This window comes from Natrix helvetica (assembly GCF_964273705.1).
Source record: "Natrix helvetica genome assembly, chromosome: 8".
Classification (NCBI taxonomy): domain Eukaryota; kingdom Metazoa; phylum Chordata; class Lepidosauria; order Squamata; family Natricidae; genus Natrix; species Natrix helvetica.
Window position 1 is genome coordinate 1,611,372 of NC_138559.1, and position 20,319 is coordinate 1,631,690.

Genomic DNA, 20,319 nt, shown 5'->3' on the forward strand with positions numbered 1-20,319 from the left:
AACTGAAGACTCACCTGTTCCGTTTAGCCGGCCTGGCCCATTTATAGTTTTATTCTACCTCCTGGCAGATATTTTAATTGGGTATTTTTAGGGTATTTAAATACTGCTTTTAACTACTTTACTTCAGATATGTACAGTTTCTTATTGCCTCCTCTTTGTGTTTGTATTTTCTATTTATTGATGTGTTTTTATTTGACTGTACACTGCCCCGAGTCCCTTTGGGGAGAGGGGGCGGTATAAAAATCTAAATAAAAGTAAAGTAAAGTAAAGTAAAGCTTCCCGTGACCGTGGCCAGTGCACCGCTACAGAGCCTCCTGGGGCTAGACTGGTTCGAAGCCCTGGAGTTGGAAGTCACCGGGATCAACGCCATAAAGGACAGCGGCACCGAGGCGATTTTTAAGGAGTTCTAGGACGTCTTCAGCTCCGGTCTCGGTAAATATGTGGGGACACCAATTTCTTTTAACTTGGACCCCAATGTCGCGCCGATCAGGCTCAAACCCAGGAGAGTGCCTTTCGCTCTCCGCCCTAAAATCGATAGGGAAATTGACAAACTGGTGAGTCAGGGGATCCTAGAGCCAGTCGACCATGCACGCTGGGAGACCCCTATAGTGACCCCAGTCAAGCCGGACGGGTCATTCCGCATCTGCGTGGACTATAAATGCACAATTAACAATGCGCTGCAACAAAGCGCCTACCCTGTGCCCATTGTACAGCACCTACTACATTCGCTAGGGCCAGGAAATTTTTTTGCTAAATTAGATATGGTGTGGGTGTACCAGCAGTTGCCTGTAGATGGCGGCATAGCAGAGGCTCAAACCATCATGATGCACAGGGATGCATTCAAATGCCACCGCCTGCAATTTGGAGTTAGTATTTCCCCTGGACTATTCCAAAGCCTCATGGAACGGCTTTTGCAGGGGATACCAGGAGTCGTCCCCTATTTCGACGACATTTTGGTATCGGCTGCAAACGAGGCGCAACTTTTAAAAAGAGTTAGGGCTGTTTTGACCAGAATTCGTGAAAAAGACCTCCGGCTCAAAAAAGAAAAATGCAAAACTAATGTGCCCAAGGTAGAATTTCTGGGGTCCATGATTGATGGCTCTGGGATCCACCCGACATCCCAAAAAAGTAAAAGCTATCCAGGAAGCCCTTACACCTTGCAATCAGGCCGAGCTGCAGGCATTCCTCGGGCTCCTTAACTTCTATAGCGTCTTTCTCAAACAGAAAGCAACAGTTGCTGAGCCCTTACATCGCCTCCTGTCCAAGAACGCCAAATGGTCCTGGGGCCGCATCCCCTTTTGGTGTCGGCGCTGTCCTCAGCCACCGCATGCCCAATGGCATGGAAGCCCCCATCGCTTTCTACTCGTGAACCTTGTCTCCCACTGAAAGAAACTATAGCCAAATGGACAGAGAGTCTTTGGCTGCTGTAGTGGGAGTCAAGCAGTTCCATGAGTACCTCTATGGCCAAGATTTCGAACTTGTGACGGACCACAAACCGCTGCTGGGGCTACTGGCTGGGGACCGACCTACCCCAGTTTCCTTGTCTCCACGCATGACCAGGGGGACTGTTTTCCTGGCTGCTTACTCCTACAAACTGATTCACCGCCCTGGTTCCACGTTGAGACATGCCGACACTTTAAGCCGCTGTCCCCTACCCGAACTGCTGACCGACCCCACTCCCGAGACACCGGTCCTTCTTATTGACTGCTTGGACTCTGGACCTGTCTCGTCCAATGACGTTTCCCGCTTTTCTGCTAAAGACTCTGTTATTAAGCAGATTCTGAACTGGGTGTGGAGAGGGTGGCCCAAGGGGCCTGTTGGGACTGAATTTAAAATGTTTTTTACTAAACGTGATGAGTTGTCGGTAATCATGGGCTGTTTACTATGAGGGGACCGGGTGGTTGTTCCAAGCAAACTGCAAAAGGCAGTATTGGAGGCATTACATGTAGGGCATCCTGGCATCGTCAGGATTAAGTCCTTGGCTAGGAGCTACGTCTGGTGGCCTAACATGGACAGGGAGATAGAAGAGTGCGTGGCCACCTGCACTCCATGTCAGGAATCCAGACCAGCTCCCCCAGAGGCACCCGCTAAGGAGTGGGAGCGCCCTCAGGCACCCTGGTCTAGGGTGCACATTGACTTCGCTGGCCTCGTTCATGGCCAAACGTTCCTAATAGTTGTGGATGCATACTCGAAATGGTTAGAGGTAGCCCTGATTTAACTTTAACTTTTATTTGATTTCTAGACCGCACCCTCTCCCAGAAGGGACTCGGGGCGGTGATGACCTCTACCACGGCAGAGGCGGTCATCAAGGTGCTATGAAGACTGTTCTCCACGCACGGCCTGCCCGATGTCTCGGTCTCAGACAATGGGCCCCAATTCACGGCCATGCAATTCGAGACCTACTTAGCTAGTCAGGGAATTCGGCATGCCCTAGTATGTGCCATTCCACCCGGCCTCCAATGGTCAGGCGGAGCGAATGGTGCGATCAGCTAAAGAGGCCCTTGCCAGGATGGGCCTGGGTGATTGGCAAACACGGGTTGATCACTATTTACTAATCCAACACATTACGCCAAGCGCCACCACAGGGAGAAGCCCCTCTGAGCTTCTCACCGGTTGCCGTCTAAGGTCCCACTTAGACCGGCTATACCCAAATTACTCTGCCACATTGCCCCCAGATTCCACAAGCAAGATTCGAAACTTTAGCATAGGGGATTCAGTATACGCCCACAACTATGCCGGGGGAACTCTGTGGATTCCTGCTACGGTGATAGGCATCACCGGGCCTCGCTCTTACTTACTAGAGCTAGAGGATGGTAGGAATTGGAGGAGGCACATTGACCAACTCCTTGGTTGCCTCTCCCACTCCAACCTTAGGGTACCAGACAAAACTCTGAAACCAAACGACCAAGGCCCTACCCAAAAGGAGCAAGCATTCACTCCTTCCACAGCCAGCTCAAACCCGCAAGGTCTGGAAAACTTATCTGAGTTCGTTGCAAAGCCAGGGAACTCCAGCCGCGGCCTGGGGTAAATTCCAGCAGGTTCCACAGAGCAGAGCTGGAGAGCAGACGGGTCCGTCCGACCCGCCTGAAGAACCAGTTCCAAATGAACTGCGCAGGTCTGGTAGAGCGAAACAAAGACCTGCCTACCTCAAAGACTATGTGACCAATAGGAACATCCCAACCAAGAGGGGAGAGGTGTTAGATATTAACACTAGCTACCATGGTTTCCACTCTGTTCCTCTGTTCCGGTGGAACAGAGGTTTAATCTGATTGGCTAAGAGGTGTGACAACTCCCTATAAAAGGAGAGCTGTCAGACCGAACAGTTGCTGGATTGTACACACTTGACTGTTATAATAAAGAGATGTTGTTGCGTTAAGCCTGAGTCTGCCTTCTCATTGCCCTATCTAACAGAAAGTGTTTCCAGCTGGTGAGGAATTTTTACTGTTTTGAAAGAGACTGCCTATAAAAAACTTAAAAATTAATTTAAATTGGGGAACAGAAGAAATAAGTGGAGGAATTAAGTTTGGAATAGTTTTGGACAGTGGATTATCTTACTTTTTAAATGCTATCTTCGTGGATGGAATTTATGCAAGCCTTTTAAAACGAATGGATTAAGTTTTCTTTTATTTATTTTTCCCTTTTATTATTCTTTGTAACCTATGGACTAAAATTCTCCTCTTTCATTACTGTGGGTGTTCTTCTAACTCATTCAAGAATCGGACTTTTTTTTAAACTTGAAATACAAAAAAAGATACAAAAGAATCAAAGAAAATTGCAACAATAACACTGCTACTCGGAGGCTGGAGGTTTGTGTATTGGAAACGAAACACTCTTATTTTTCTCACTGATTATCCTGGCTTGGCACTCCAAGGTCTCACTGCTTGTTTATAGAGAGTGATAAGAAGAAAAGCATACACATGTCCTTTTGAAGTATATCTTTAACGAGAGAAAAGTGAAAATAAAACTTTATTGTGAATCTATGCTTAATCTTGTTAAAACCTTCCAAGCTAGAGCAGCAGTGTTTGTTAGTTGGAGATAATGGCACAATTTCAACAGCAGAAAGAAAATTTAAGTTTGCAAAAGATATTCTTAGAAATACAGAAATTATCCAACACATATGAGAGGATAGAGAAGAAGTTGGAAGACTTAGAGCACCTAACAGTAAAAGATGATGAAGTTGGAGATGTTTATCAAGTGGAAAAAGTGGTGGTTAGAATCCTAAAAATCAAAGAGGAAAATGACTGTAAAGAAATTAAATTTGCTGATATTTATGGTGATTGGTTTGTCTCTGAAAACGGATGTGTTGCAATTACTTTGACATTTGAAAGATGTGGCCCAGTGGTGAAATTCATTTTTTTTACTACCAGTTCTGTGGGTGTGGCTTAGTGGGCGTGGCTTGGTGGGCGTGGCAGGGGAAGGATACTGCAAAATCTCCATTCCCATCCCACTCTGGGGCCAGCCAGAGGTGGCATTTGTTGATTCTCCAAACTACTCTAAATTTATGTTACCGTTTCTCTGAACTATTCAAGGCCGTTTTGCTACCAGCCCTGTATTTCAGACAAGAGAGAGAGTTTTTTGGAAGTGGTCTGAACCAGGGGTAGGTTCCTGCCGCCACTACTACCAGTTAGGCACCCGAAAAACTTTGTGTGCACATTTGCACTTAAAACGGTCTGCCCATGCGCACAACATTAAAAAAAGGGGGCAAATTACATTTTTTCCAATGAAGATTGTTCTGCGCATGTGCAGAACAGAAAATCAAGATGGCCGTCACTGAAGATGGAACAAGTACGGTCACATGTCCACTGGAGTTACTACCTATTCGGCCAAACGTACCATACCAGTAGGAACCCACCTCTGGTCTGAACCCAGGGGTGAAATACTACCAGTTCGGGCATTAAAAAATGCTTTAAAAAGTTTTTTAAAAGTTTGGTGCACATGTGCTCGCAAGCGAACCAGTATCAGGCTTCAGAGCATTTTGCCCCTGAACCTTTGAGATTCTCTTCCTCTTATTCAAATGATACACAGAACAGCCCTCTGCCTACCAACAGCCAGTGGAACTGAATTCAGCACCAAATGCATTGGAGCATTTCATCTTCCAGAGCCTTGCCTCCTGGGAAAAAAAAAACTTCTTTATGTTCAGATCCTTGTTGATGCCGTTTTTATTTTTTGTGGGGGGGTGGGGGGTGGATTCTTAGGTCAATTCAAAGCTTGCTTTTCTCCGTTTTTCACAACCTCAGCAAATCAGCCTGCAGAAATTTGCGTGCAGCTGCTGCTCGGAGAGTCTTTGCAGAACCCAGTTAATTGTAGCCCTTCAAGGCAGCTTGATTTGCATAATTAATTATGCCTTTGAGCTGGAGGGGGACAAAAGACAAAGATTTCTTGTCAGCTTGGGGGGATTAGAAAGGTCACAAATGAAAGATTCAAGGCATGCATCTGTATTCAACTTGCCAGTAGGAAAAATAGCAAAGAGCAAGCTGAGGAAGGCTGTAATAACTGCATCTGCTTCTTCCATTGCAATTCACTTCCGTCCCTTTGGAAGGCATACATCTGTCGGGAGAGGGGAGGGGGGGCAGGTAGGACTTCGTGACCTATGGAATCAGAAGCTCTGAAATATCATGTGGGGCGTTCACAACTCAGCACCTGTGGCCCTGTGGCCTGAAGGGGAGGCATCCTGACTGCTGGACGTGGAAAGAGCTATGGTCCTTTTCACTGTATCCCATTGACCATGGGTCCCCAAACCTGGCCACTTGAAAACTTGTGGACTTCAACTCCCAGTATTCTCCAGACAGCTGGGAGATTAAGTCCACAAGTCTTAAAGTGGCCAAGTTTGGAGACCTCTGATCTAAGTGGAGAGATTGCAGAGGAAGGGATTACAAGAGAGTAAGTGATGCTGGCTGGGGGATTCTGGAAGATGAAGTCCACAAGTCTTAAAGTGGCCAAGTTTGGAGACCTCTGATCTAAGTGGAGAGATTGCAGAGGAAGGGATTACAAGAGAGTAAGTGATGCTGGCTGGGGGATTCTGGGAGATGAAGTCCACAAGTCTTAAAGTGGCCAAGTTTGGAGACCTCTGATCTAAGTGGAGAGATTGCAGAGGAAGGGATTACAAGTGAGTAAATTATGCTGGCTGGGGAATTCTGGGAGTTGAAGTCCACAAGCCTTAAAGTTGCTAAATTTGGGGACCTCTGCTTACAAAGCCTTTTGGACTCCGAGTCCCATATCCTCCGCTGCCAGTGTGGACCTTGAGAGGACCCTCCACTTTTGAGCAGCCTCCCTTCAACTGAACCAGCTTTCATGACTTGTGTTTTTGCTTTACTTCTTTTTTGCTTCTTTCCTCTTTCTTGCTCCTTCCCGCTTCCTTACCAGAAAAACTGATTGAGGGTCTGAAATCACCTGAGCCTCCACTCCTGCTCCCCGATCTCCTGCCTCTGGCCGATCCCTTCGGTAGCACCTCCGATGCTCTGAATGGTAAAACCTAGAACCCTCTTTCTTGTTTCCTGTCCTGTCTTGCATGCCTACCTGTGTTAGATTGCATGCTTTGCACACTTGCACACACACAAACACACACACGCACGCACACAGAGTCCCAGTGGGTTGGACTAGAAGACCTCCAAGGTCTCTTCCAACTCTGTTACTCTTTTCAAATGCCAGTTAAGGAAGGCCTGCAGGTATTTCCACAGTCTTTTCTCCTTGAGGGTTATGAGTGATTCCTCTTGCCTTGCTTGCCAGTTTCAGCCTTGTAGAATCTGCTGCAGGGATGAATGAAAGGCCTGAGTGGTGAAGGGTTTGAAAGGGTTTACATTTGCCTCCTGCAGCTAACTGGAGTTTTTCCCTCTGGTGAAGCCCTCCCATGATGGGACCTCTGAAATTTGATGTCAGGGTTTTATGCTTGGTTCCCCCCCCCCCATGGCAAAACGTGCAAAGTATTTTTCAGTTTAGATGACCCTCCTCCCCCAAATTAATAATATATCCTGAAATAAAGGATTAATTGGTCCTTGGTGGCATCTCGAAATACCACCCTGTGGCCTTAAGTGGGTTAATAAAAAAGAAATACAGAAAGTGACTTCAAAATATTGCCTGCCGATGATTTAGGGGGAAGCATCAAGATCTATACTAATAGGTTTTCTAAGCCAGTCAGTGCTGCAGACTCCCCTGAGTTGATTAAAAACCTAATTTTGCAGGTGTAACGTGGCAAACTGTGGCCAAACAAGAAGGGAGGGGTTCTAGAAATCCACTTTAAATTGAAATAATGACATTGAAATGGCAGCATTCCAAAAGCATAATATTTTAAAGTTCCAGGTTCAGTGAATGCAACAACCTAGGTGTTTTAAAAGCCAGCCAATTTGACTTTAAGGATTTTATAAAGCAAATTCTTGCAAACTTCCCTTCGTATGCTGGGCAGGAAATTTAATCAGCTACCTAAAACTTTACAAAGAGATAAAATTGAATTTACAATGAAAATGAACTTTCTCATCCGTACATTCAGTTTTAGAGGGTTTTTTTTCCTCCATGCATTAATGAATTTATTGTTAATAACTTCCAGCCTCAGTTTGTAAAGTTCTGTTTACCCATCCAGAATGGTGGAAGGTCTGCATTGGTGTAAAAGTTCATGTGAAAGTGAAAGGCCTAGGAAATGACCCTGAAAGACAAGGGGAAGAACCACTAACAAGGTGCGGTGGTCAGAGCCCCGGTAAAGAAAATATTTTGACAAAATATCTCAGAAGAAGCCCTCCCTAATTCAGGTGAAGATGATGAGAGGGAAGGGAGAACACATTCAGTCTTGAACATTTAATACTATATCTTTGCAATGAAAGTAGACAGTGTGTACGTGATACGGATTGCCTAGCCTGATGGGGCCTTATGAGGATGACAGAGAATTAAGTAGGGAAAGTCCTTTGTGGGGTTTTCCATTCAGTGAAATTGAACAAGCTTATGCTATTCTTGGACTGCTGCTCATTGGGATCACGACGTAGGTCGCAGGTGTCCCCACTGAGAGTGTAGTTGCCTTCAAGGTGTTTGAAACTCAGCACTGTGAAACAGATTTAGGCATTGTGCAGATAGGCTCAGGTGGTTGTTGGTGATGCCATCACAATAGCACTTATGGTGCTAGACTTATATACCGCTTCATAGTGCTTTACAGCCATCTCTAAGTGGTCTAGAGCCAGCAAAAGAAAAGGAAGGATGGAAGGAAGGAAGGAAGATAGCAATAACATTTAGACATATGCTGCTTCATAGTGCTTTTACAGCCCTCTAAGTGGTTTATAGACTCAGCAGACAGAAAAGGAAGGAAGGAAGGAAGGAAGGAAGGAAGGAATAGCAGTAGAACTTAGACATATATACCACTTCACGGTGCTTTTGCAACCACCTCTAAGAGGTTTACAGAGTCAGCCTCTTGTCGTCAACAATCTGGCTCCTCATTTTACGGAACTCAGAAGGATGGAAGGCTGAGTCAACCATGAGCCGGTCAGGATCGAACTGCTGGCAGTCGGCAGAATTTGCCTGCAATACTTGCCTTCTAGCCACTGTGCCACTCTGGCTCTTTTCAAACCACCTGAAACTGACCTCCTGCATCGGGGTCATCCCAGCCTGCTGCTTTCTTTTTCCTCCTGCCTCTGCTAACCCTGGTTTCTGCTCTCCTTCTCTTGTGCCTTCGGAAAGGAAAAGCCGACCTCGCTGCCGAGAGCCTCATCCCGGGCCTCGAGGCTCCTGTGCCCCAGCTCACGTCCTCCCGGGCAGATTCGGTGGCTTCTAGCAGAGCAGGTGGGTGAGGCAGCTTTGGCTTGGTCCCTGGAGGAACGGAGGCAGCCCACCTACCCTTCCCATTGTTGGGGTTTTTCCTGGGAACCTCAACTGGCTCCTTTCTTGGCAGCCTTTTGCTTTAGCCTTTAGCCCATCCTGAATTCTCCTGGTAGAACTGGAACTCAGACCCTTCCCGGCATGCTAGGGCTCTTACATCCCAGCAGATGCATCTCTTAGAATCCGTCCCGAATTAAGAGGAATTCCAGCCGCCCGAAATTAGAATAGGTACCACTGCATTAATGGGACGCGGTGGCTCAGTGGCTAAGACACTGAGCTTGTCGATCAGAAAGGTCGGCAGTTTGGCATTTTGAATCCCCAGCGCTGCGTAATGGAGTGAGCTCCCATTACTTGTCCCAGCTTCTGCCAACCTAGCAATTTGAAAGCACGTAAAAAATGCAAGTAGAAAAATAGGAACCACCTTTGGTAGGAAGGGAACAGTGTTCTGTGCGCCTTCAGCATTGTGTCATGCCGGCCACATGACCACGGAGACATCTTCGGACAGCGCTGGCTCTTCGGCTTTGAAATGGAGATGAGCACCGCCCACTAGAGTCAGGAACGACTAGCACATATGTGTGAGGGGAATTTTTACCTTTACCTTTTACCACTGCATTTCCCAGCAGGCAGATTTGAAAACCAGAATCCTTTGTCTATATAAACACCTTTGTGTAATAATAATAATAATAATAATAATAATAATAATGATAATAATAATGATAATAATAATAATAATAATAATAATAATAATAATAATAATAACAACAACAACAACAATAATAATAATAAATTTGAATTTATTAGCCGCTCCCTCTCCACACAGGACTCAGGGCGGCGTACAATAAAACATATAAAACATAAAACATATGTGCAAACACATAAACATCCAAATACACACATATACAAAGACATACATGCACGGAGGAGGTAACAAATTACATCACATGAATGTTAAAATCAGCCATTAAAATACCCCATTAATAATACCACAATTTAAAATTCAAAAGGACTGTCAGGAGGAATAAGAAAAAATTACGGTTGAGCCAGGCCAGATAATTGAAAGAGGTGGGTCTTCAGCTGTACACGGAAGAAGCGGAGATCGGAAGTAATCCTGATGTCACGGGGGAGGTCATTCCACAGGGCTGGGCCCATCACAGAGAAGGCTCTGCTCCTGGGTGTCGCCCCCCGACACTGTTTAGTGAACGGCACCCGAAGAAGTCCCTCTCTGTGTGAGCGGATTGGTCGTAGGGATGTATGGGGCAGGATGCGATCCCGCATGTAACTAGGTCCTGTGCCATGAAGCGCTTTAAAGATCGTAATCAAAACCTTGAAACGCACTCGGTAGACTACAGGAAGCCAGTGCAGCTCGCGCAGGAGAGGTGTTACAGGGGAGTATCTAGTCCTCCCCATAATCACCCGCGCGGCCGCATTCTGGACCAACTGCAGTCTCCGAGTGCATCTCAAGGGAAGCCCCATGTAGAGAGCATTGCAGTAGTCCAGGCGAGACGTCACCAGCGCATGGGTGACTGTGCGTAGGGCATCCCGGTCCAATAAGGGGCGCAATTGGCGCATCAGGCGAACCTGATGGAACGCCCCCCTTGCCACGGCTGTTACATGGTCATCCACGGACAGCCGGGCATCCAGGAGGACGCCCAAATTGCGCACCCGTTCCACGGGGGCCAGTTGCTCGCCCCCAATGGCCAGAGATGGAAGCAACTGGTTGAACTGGGGGGCCGGAAGCCACAGCCACTCCGTCCTGGAGGGGTTGAGTTTTAGTCGGTTGCCATCCATCCAGACCCGTACGGCCTCCAAACACCGGGACATCATTTCAACGGCCTCGTTGGGGTGGTTCGGGGTGGAAATGTATAGCTGAGTATCATCAGCATACAGATGATATCCCACCCCAAAACCACGGATGATCTCGCCCAGCGGTTTCATGTATGTGTTGAACAGGAGAGGCGAGAGCACCGATCCCTGTGGCACCCCACATGTGAGGGGGCTCAGGGTCGATCTCTGCTCCCCTGCCAACACACGTTGCGTCCGGCCAGAGAGGTAGGAGCCAAACCACCGTAAAACGGTGCCCCTGACTCCCAGCCCCTCTAGCCGGTGCAACAGGATACCATGGTCGATGGTATCGAACGCCGCCAAGAGATCTAATAGGACCAGGATAGAGGAACAACCCCTATCTCTGGCCCTCCAGAGATCATCAACCAACGCGACCAAGGCCGTCTCCGTGCTGTGCCCGGGTCGGAAGCCGGACTGGCACGGGTCTAGATAATCATTCTCCTCCAGGTGACGTGGAAACTGTTGTGCCACCACACTCTCTACAACCTTCGCCAAAAAGGGAAGGTTGGAGACTGGACGATAATTGACTAGCTCCGTTGGGTCCAGGGAAGGCTTCTTGAGCAGGGGCCTCACAACCGCCTCTTTCAAGGCGGCCGGCAGAAACCCCTCGCCCAACGAAGCGTTCACTAGGCCCAGGAGCCAGTCGCATGTGTGTGTTTGTCTTTAGATGTTTCTGTGGGCATTCTCTCCCTCTCCCTCTCTCCAGATGTTTGGGGTCTCTTTGACTCAGGGATTGGAGGAAACATTACTTAGATTTCTTCCAAAGTCAGCATGATGGGGCTCTTAGCTTCGTTTCAATAAGTTGAAATAACTTACACCTCCCCTGTAGGTGTCCAGGGATGTCTATGGGATGGTCAAAAAACAAAGTGACAGCCACAGGTGTGCAATCAAAGCCTCAGCTAGAACAGGGGTCTCCCACCTTGGCAACCTTAAGACTTGGCTGAGGAACTCTGGGAGTTGAAGTCCACAAGTCTTAAAGTTGCCAAGGTTGGAAACCCCTGACCTAGAAGACTAGTGAGGTACTTTAGTCCTAGTTCAGATCATTTAAAATAAAATAAAGGATAGCTCTCTAGAGTGGAGCCTGGGTTGGAAACTAGCCCCCAGCCAAGGGAGCAGCCCCCTCCTTGCTTTTCTCTGTGCTGTGATCTTCTACTCTGCTTCTTCTCCTGCTTCCAGATTCAATCACTGTGGATGACTCCTTGCTTGATTGCTCTCTGCTTTCTAACCCTGGCACTGATCTCCTGGATGAGTTCGCTCCTTTAGCTGTTTCATCCCAAACTCACAAAGGTAAAACTCCTTTTTAGGGTTTCATTTGTATGAAGAGACGAGACAAAAAACCTGAGTTGAGTTTGTTGTATCAACTCAAATCCAGAAAGCGCACACAGATAACTGATGCAGCAGGATTCATTAACTTCTTTATATACGTAAGAATAGATGAATAAATGTACAATACCAACAGGTGATTCCTCCAAGTTAGCACAAGGCAGGAGAGTTACAGGCAAACACAAGCAGTTAGTTTCATTTCAGCAGACAAGTCCAGACAGACTGCTAGTTTACTTCTCGGAGCAGCAGACTGCTTTAGTTTCTGTTTCAATTCTCTGCACAGACTCAGATCTTGTTAAGCACCCATTGGCTGACTTAGTTGCTATGCCTATTCACTGCCTGACCTTGTTCCCATGTCTCTCCCAGTCATGAACATTTTAACAAAACGAAACAAAACCAACGAGGTAAGGGAAACAGATCTTGGGAGAGACCTTCCGTCCCCCTCCAGAGAGCCCATGCTGAAAGAGAGGTGGGCTGGATTGAATGCGGGCGAGCGGGCAGTTTAGTGGCCCGCCTTCTTTGCTAGTTCGGGCAGGTGGAGAAAGGAGGCGTGCAATAGTCGAGGGTGAAGATGCTCCCCTTGGCCCTTGGTGGCAGGGGTGTTTCATCACAAGCCTCCTTTCTTTCTCTGCCTGCCCGAATGAGCGAAGGAGGTGCTGGTCCCAAACCTCCCGCTCGTCTGCATTCAAACCAGCCCCCGCCCCCTTTTGTCTCCTGGCATGGGCTCTCTGGAGGGGGAGGTTCTTTCCAAAGACCGGATTCAGCAAACCAGGCAGCTGTCAGAGAGAAGAGGGCAGCAAGTGCCCGTGGGCTTGTGCAGCAGCTGAATCCTCACCTCCTGTTCTTCGGCTGCTGCACAAGCCCACGTGGCATGCACTGCCCTCTTCTCTCTGACACCCGCCTGGTTCAAAAGAAGGACGAGGCTCCGCTGGTCATCCACAGGGGGGGGGTCCCCCTCGCATTTCTCATCTTCCCGGATGGGCTCCGGAGTCATCGCCAGCCGCGCAGAGCCTCGCCACGGCTGCATGCCGTAGAAAACATAGGCGCGTGCGCACACCCCGTAAATTACAGCCTTGGAGACTTTGTAACGGCGGGAAACAGTTGGAAGAGGGGCTTTGGTACTGCTCCGTGCTGTAGTTGTGCGGGGCGTGCACGCACCTATGTTTTCCATGCCGTGGAGCCGCAGCTGGAAGACGAGGAACAGGAGGGCGACCAGTGGGGCCTCGTCCTTCTGAAGAGGACCTGTCCCCAAAGAGAAAAACGCCGCTGCCAAGTACTTTTAACCTGTGATTGGAACACAAGGGGACCACAGTATGTGTGTCTGTGTGTGTGTGTGTGAGTGAGAGAGAGAGAGAAAGACAGATAGACAGATAGACAGAGAGAGGCACAGAGAGAGAGAGACAGAGAGGGAGGGAGGGAGAGACAGACAGACAGAGACAGACACACACACACACAGAGTGAGTGATTGAGTGACAGACAGACAGACATACACACAGAATGACAGAGAGAGGAAGGGAGGGGAGAGAGACGGAGAGACACACAGAGAGATAGAGAGGGAGGGAGGGAGGGAGGGAGACAAAGAGACAGAGAGAGACACACACACACAGAGTGAGAGAGACAGACACAGTGACAGATGGGGGAGGGAGGAGAGAGAGACAGAGATACAGACAGACAGACAGACACCCAGAGAGAATGACAGGCAGGCAGGCAGACAGAGAGAGAGAGAGAGAGAGAGAGAGAAAGAAAGAAAAAGAAGAACCTATGACCATAATGTTAGTTGCTAAGCAAGAGCGTCGTTAAATGAGTTTCGCCACATTTTCAAGTTGGCCATGCCCACCTGGTCACATGACCACTGAGCCACTCCCACAAAACAGGCCACACCTACAGATTAGGTTCTAAAAAAATGTGAAACCCACCACTGGTCTGAATAGATCATGGTAGAATGCAGGCATGTGGATGTAGAAACCGTCCTTGGCCAGTGGTTTCTGCTCAAAGCTTCCATGGTTCTCGGAGTATGGCAATGTGTCTTAACCGTTCTGCCGTAGGAAGCTGCTGTTCATTAAGTCAGATGGATGGGGAACGGCTGTGCCAGGAGAACCAAGGGTTGTTGATTCCAAAATTGCTGCCTTCCTATCGTGGCTACGTCATGAAGCCTTGGGTGGTTGCTTGAAAGGAGCATCCGAGCCACATAACATCACCTCCTTCAAACTTCCCTTTCTATCCAAAGTGCAGAACTCTTTCCTACTTTGGGAAGGGAGGTGCATAGAGTTGATGTAGAACTGCCAGAGTTGCAAAATGGCTTTCAATTTTAATTTCCTGCACTGAAAGGGGGATTTAACCACCTAACCAAAATTTTATGCTAGCAGAAGTGTGGTGAAACTTGGAAATAGATTTGGTCTCTCGGAGAAATGTGAGGTTTTGAGGAGGGGGTGGTTGGGTCTGTCCCCCTGACAGGCCTGGCACGGGCACCACAGCTGTCACCCGTCAGGCCTAAGGATGGCTCTCTGGTCAAGTGATCCTTCTCCTCGGTGTGAGAGCCTCCAAGGCAGACGTGAAGGTTTGCAAATTGTTCTCTCAGCAGGGCTCTTCCAAGGGAGGCAGAAGGACTTGTGGCCTCTTGAAAGGGGCACCCAGTCAGTTGCTCTTCACAAGGAGCACCTGTGCTAGGGAACTCCCGTGATATAAAACCCTCACCTGCATTTGAGGGGCAGCGTGAGATCAGTTGCACAGAGGATGATGCCGTCATCTAACCGGACTGAGAATCCAAGCCTTGTGCTCTCTCAACCCAGCTCCCTGTGGATTGTCCTCATCCCTAACTCTCGGGTGCAACTGGGCCATTTTCTCTTAGCTGCTTCCACTCCTGCTTCCCTTCCGTATAATTTTCACCTCCATCTCCTTCTGTCCTTTCCCTCGTTTTAAAAATACTCGGTTTGCATTTAACAGTTTGCAATAATCCTGCCTCCCTCCCTCCCTCCCCCTTCCCCACCTTGCAGCAAAACACATATGGCAAATGTTGTTTTGGTGGTTTCTAACCAGCTTTCTCTGCTCTTTTTCGTCCTTTTTAAATTTCCCCCCTCCCCACATCATGCTGCAGAAGATACTAACCTGATATCAGGCTTTGATGTCCCTGGGGGCACTGAAAAAGTGACAGAAGACGAGTTTGACCCCATCCCTGTGTTAATATCCAAAAATTCACAAGGTAAGCAGGTAGACCTCAAGGGGGAGGCCTTGTGGTCGTGAGTTTGCATGCCATCTTCCTGCCCACCCAGAATTCTTCTGTTGCGTTTGTTGGTTTCACGTTCTTTCGCGCGTCTGGCAGGACCACGTTATTTTCAGACCTCAAACCGGTTTATGGGGCAAAGATAGAGTTGACCATTCCCAAGCCTTCTGTTGGGCTTCTTAGACACAGGGAAAGACTCTTATGTTGAAACTCTAGTTTAAAGCTTTTAAAAAAAAGCCCAGCTGTCCGTCTGTCCTAATGCATCCCTGCTTGCAAGGCAATTAACGTTTCCAGGGCCCAACATTTTGGTTCTTCCTTGAAATAACTGGTGGGTGGGGGGTCTTCTTTCATTCTCAAAAGCTGCTTTGCCACCAAGTGGTTGAGAGCCCAAAGGTGTAGCCTCCACTAGACCTTTGTGCTAACTCTCTGCTGGTCAGAATCCTGGCTGCTTAGCTTTAGGGGAGGCCCAGGGTGCGAATTCCCTTCCTAGGGGCTTCACGTAGAGCCACCGAGCGAGTCTTCGCAGAGGGATCCACCGTGTGGGATCTTTTGTCCTAAAAGGCAAGAGGGAGGAGACTGTTTCCCTAGGTGACCTGTTGGAGTTCCCATCCTTCTCACTCAAATTCTCAGTTTTGGTTCTCTTCTTTCCTCTGAGAGGAATCGGTCCAAGCCCTCAAATGACATTTGGGGTGGGGCAGTGATGCCAAAGCCCAAACCGGAATGCGTCTGCATGCACACACCAGAGCCCCGGGCACCTGAAGAAACCTGGCGCATGCATGCCTGTCTTGCTGCTGTTTTCGGGCCAAAAACAGTCCGAAAAATGGCCCCAAAAAACAGCCTGGTTTTTAGCCGTTTTTCAGGCCATTTCCCGGCACTCTGGCACCCACGAAAACCAGCTGGCCGCCGCACATGTGCCGAAAACCAGAAGAGCAGCTGGTGATGGTGCGCGTGCCACAGAGAGGGCTCTGCATGCCACCTCTGGCATGCGTGCCACAGGTTCGCCATCACGGGGGTAGGGTGAAGCCAGTGTTCATCCCGCCCTGCTTAATGATGCCAGGGCTGATGACTGAGCCAGAAGAAGAACCAGTTAAATTGCTGAAGGGAGGAAGAAGGTGCAGCCACAGCCTCCGGTTCCTCCTCTTATTTCTGACGTTGAGTTCTGTGGCTTCAGGTTGCGGTGACTGACGGCTTGATGCTTGGAAATCCCTCTTTGGCCTCAAGGTCGGAGACCTCTGCAAAACGTTCTCCCTCCAGGCAGCAATTCTAACAGAGCCAAAGCTTGGGTAGATACCTCCTAGACCAGGGGTGTCAAACTCAAGGTCCAGGGGGTGCTTAGATCTGGCCTGCAGGGCCGCCCTGGAAACGGCAAAGGAAGGACCGACCCTCGGTGCCTCTGCCAGCGAAAACGGAACAGCCTTCCCGAGCTCCGTTTTCTGCGGCAGAGGGCTGCAGAAGGCCGTCCAAGCCGAAAACGGAGATCGTGAGCCCATTTTTGCTGACAGAATGCTCTGGTCCCCACAGGCGCCCCCGACACGAGTGAGGCCACAGACCCTGATGCGGCCCTCAATGAAATCGAGTTTGACCCCCCCTGTCCCGGACTGAGGTCCTTGCAGTTTTATCTGACTCTTTTCTTTTTGGGTGTGTGTGTGTGTGTCTGTGTGTGTGTGCTCGTGTGGACATCTTTCTCTTAATTTTTTTTTAAAACTAAAAGCTAACTTTTTTTACACCTGTGTCTTTTGCTGGATACTAAATTGCTGTCTCTCACACTTTCAGGTGGGCATTCTAGAAACAACAGTGGAAGCGCTGAGTCCAGTCTTCCCAACTTAGCCAGGTCTCTCCTGCTAGTGGACCAGCTGATAGACCTGTAGCGGTCGCTGAGTAACAGGCGGCTTCTGTAACGTACCTTAAAACCCTTTCGTTCCTTTTTTTCTTTCTTCTCTTCTTCTCCTCCTCCTAACAGAGCTAATCTTTAGTTGTTGGATAGTTGTTGTTTTTTTTTGGCTTTTGTTTTGTTTGAAATAACGCCCAATGGAGAAGGACCCTGCTCTGAAATTGCACCCTCAGCTGGGGATGGATCTGTCCTTGTTTCCAGCCCAGTCTTGATGCAGCCTGCAAACATTTCCCATGCAATTCTCTACTACCTTTAGGGGCGGCTACCCTTATGTATTAATCACCTGGCTACGATTTATCCGTTAGTGCCACCAAAACTAATTGTAAAAAAGAAAAAGCAAACAAACATGTAATCTGTGTATGATCCTTGCTAGAAATACATGCGACTAACCTGCCTAAATGATGCTAACTAAGATTGTCTGTCAACTTTTTCTTTTCCTCCGTGATTTTAAAAAACAAACAAGACCCGGGAGAGGCTAACGGGCAGGGAAGGAGCCTTGTCCTTCTCCAGTTCAGGGGAGTGTGTTGTTAGGATTTGGGGCCTGGACAGAGTGCCTTTCCAAGGCAAAATTGAATTCAAGGCCTGATGCTTAGATATAAAAGACATTTCGAGCCCTGAAGGAAGACAGTTTGCTCCGTATACTCCTGTTTTTGCAACCTGCTTAGGAATGGACTTGTGCTTAAAATAAACCAACCAATCAATAAAGATACTAAAGCTACGGAAATTGTTCTACGCAAAATGGTTAATGTGAACCATACTCTTGTGTCAAACAGCATGGCTAAGACCTTTTCTGTTGGGTGAACTACCCTTAGGAGGGGCGAGGGGGGGGGGAAGCTATGGCGACGAGGGTTGTGGGTCTGTTGAGGGATTGTATAAATTGTATGCACATGTCAGGTTTTCCTGGAAGGTAAGACTGATGTTTTGTTCTGTTTTCCTTGCTCAGTTTTTGCAATCCCTCTCTGTAGTATGAAGCCATCTTCCCCCTTCCTGATAGACAGAGGTTACTTTTTTCAGTTAGGGCCTGCTGCCTTTCTAGAACTGGCGTGAACTCCATGCCAATCAGTTTGCTGTAAATGCTTTCCGGCTTCGGTGTATCTGAACAGTTTTATTCTTTTGTTTTCATGTCGATATGCTCGGTTTCATCAAACTGCTGGCTATAGTAAACTTGTTTTCCATTGGCTTCTGGTCTCCAAGTCCAACATTAATGGTCCCCCCTTCCAAGATGTTCTTCCAAAAAGGAGAACGGCTCTTAACTCTGTAGTGGAAATAATCATTAGCTTCACTCTAACTTTGTGTACGTGCAAATGTATTGTAGTGGTTCAAACAGTGCAGTTTCCCCCATAGTATGAGTGTGCGAATGGCTCAATTTCTAGGTGTATCAGCCTCTCCTATAGGTTGGAAAGACCTTCTGACATAATAACCCTGAGTATTTCTTCTCCAGTTTTCCCACGTACAAATCTCCGCCTTCCAGAAATTAGCTCAACAAATTCTGTAAATAGAATTTCTCTGTCATGTCAATCCTCTCTTGAGTCTTTCTAGAGTCTACCTGCTGACGCCCTTCATTATAAAACAGTGACTGCTTCTGTGTGATGTGTGTGTGTGTGTATCCATAGGTTGTTTTTGCTGCACTTTCCTGATTTTCCCTGACAGAAACTTATATGAAAATGATCTTAGCAAAATTGTCAATAGTTCTTTCCATTTTGGGGCAGGATCTTTTCTTGACTCTTGATTCCTGAAGAGTTGGGTCACACAGACAAAGCTTTAGATAGAACGTTATTGTATAGTCAGATGATACTGAAAATATATGGAAAAAAGAATGGATTTTTTAAAACAAATTAACCACCTGCTGTATATTAGAAACCAACCCCCACCCCCACACCTCCCGTGAATTAAAGTACTTTTAAAAAAGAATGCTTTAACATTTTAAGTTTAATGAACTTGCTGAAGAGTTTTGGAAGGCGTTGCGTGAGGATAGTGCTGTGAACTAACCCATGTGAATGGGGGGAGGGTCTTTCCTTACCCACCCAATTAGCCAATTAGCTGGATAACTGGGAAATGATATTGTGAATTAAAGCTTACAGGCACCATGGAAATACTTCAGTAATAAAACCATGATAAGGTTGACTTGGGAATGGTGGATTGTTGGCTCATTGCTAGAAGCTGCAAAAGTCTGGTTTCCTTTTTCGAAGGGAGATCCAACTCGACCCCTCGGGGGTGGTCTCGCTCTGTCTTAATGTTTCTATTGATGGATCTAGATCTAAGGCACCAATGCCTTGTGGCTCTGTCCAAAATGGGCTGACAATTTTGGCCACGTTTTAACATCCTCTCTTACTATGCCTTCTGAAAGTAGCATTTATGGAATCTCCTCTCCTGCCCAAAAGAAATGTGCTTATAGCCTCTGAGCAGAGAAACAAAAGGAATAAATGTTATTTAAGAACATCTAAATGGTTATTAAAAGCTGAACTTTTAACATACATCTTCCCTGTAGCTGTCCAGGGGTGTCTATGGGTCATAGGTGTGCAATCAGAGCCTCACCTAAAACAGGGGTCTCCAAACTTAACAGCTTTAAGACTTGTGGACTTCAACTCCCAGAGTTCCAGTCCCTGGAATTCCTTCACATTGCATCCTGGGAAATATAATCCTACAACGTTTTGCCTTGTTATCGATGTTCCCCATTCCTAGGGGAGTGGGTCAAGCAATGACCATTCCGATCTTTACCGTAGCATGAGTTAAGGATGGGTTTCATTTTTCTGCCCCTCCTGAAAAACTCAGATTCATGACCCAGATTTCTCCTGACCCCCAATTCCAGGGGGGAGATGTGATTCACCGCAAGGCTTCCTGTACGAGAATGCTCTCATCCACTTCGGATACAGTAGACCACTGATCCATGGCGATAAACAGAGGCTGCATGAATCGCAGCAACCTGTTCAGGTGGAGCCACATGGCCTCCTCTAGATCACCCAGCAATTGAAGATGTGCCCGGCAGGAGTAGACTCCAAGGCCAGTACATTTGTGTTTTGTAAAGATCTCAGGAATGGAGACGAGGTAGATCAGAGGTCTTCAAACTTGACAATTTTAAGACATGTGGACTTCAACTCCCAGAATCCTCCAGCCAGCATAACTTACTCTTTTGTAATCCCTTCCTCTGCAATCTCTCCATTTAGATCAGAGGTCTTCAAACTTGGCCGCTGGAAGACTTGTGGACTTCAACTCTCAGAATTCTCCAGCCAACTGGCTGGAGAATTCTGGG

At 47.6% G+C, this 20,319-nt stretch overlaps 1 protein-coding gene across 21 annotated transcripts in view; it reads left to right on the forward strand.

Annotated features, from left to right (window-relative positions):
• Positions 1–20,319, forward strand: part of AAK1 (AP2 associated kinase 1) — a 99,795-nt gene that overhangs the window by 68,512 nt on the left and 10,964 nt on the right. For 6 of the 21 annotated variants that reach the window (XM_081960939.1, XM_081960956.1, XM_081960953.1 and 3 more), the window contains 4 exons: positions 6,364–6,465; positions 8,656–8,757; positions 11,812–11,922; positions 15,053–15,157. The exons of 2 other annotated variants lie outside the window; for them this stretch is intronic. In XM_081960939.1, coding sequence (XP_081817065.1) covers positions 6,364–6,465; positions 8,656–8,757; positions 11,812–11,922; positions 15,053–15,157 — 420 coding nt within the window. Of the gene's footprint in view, positions 1–6,363; positions 6,466–8,655; positions 8,758–11,811; positions 11,923–15,052; positions 15,158–16,951; positions 18,981–20,319 lie in introns of those variants that run through there. 13 more of the 21 variants (XM_081960957.1, XM_081960959.1, XM_081960941.1 and 10 more) reach the window with 10 other exon arrangements.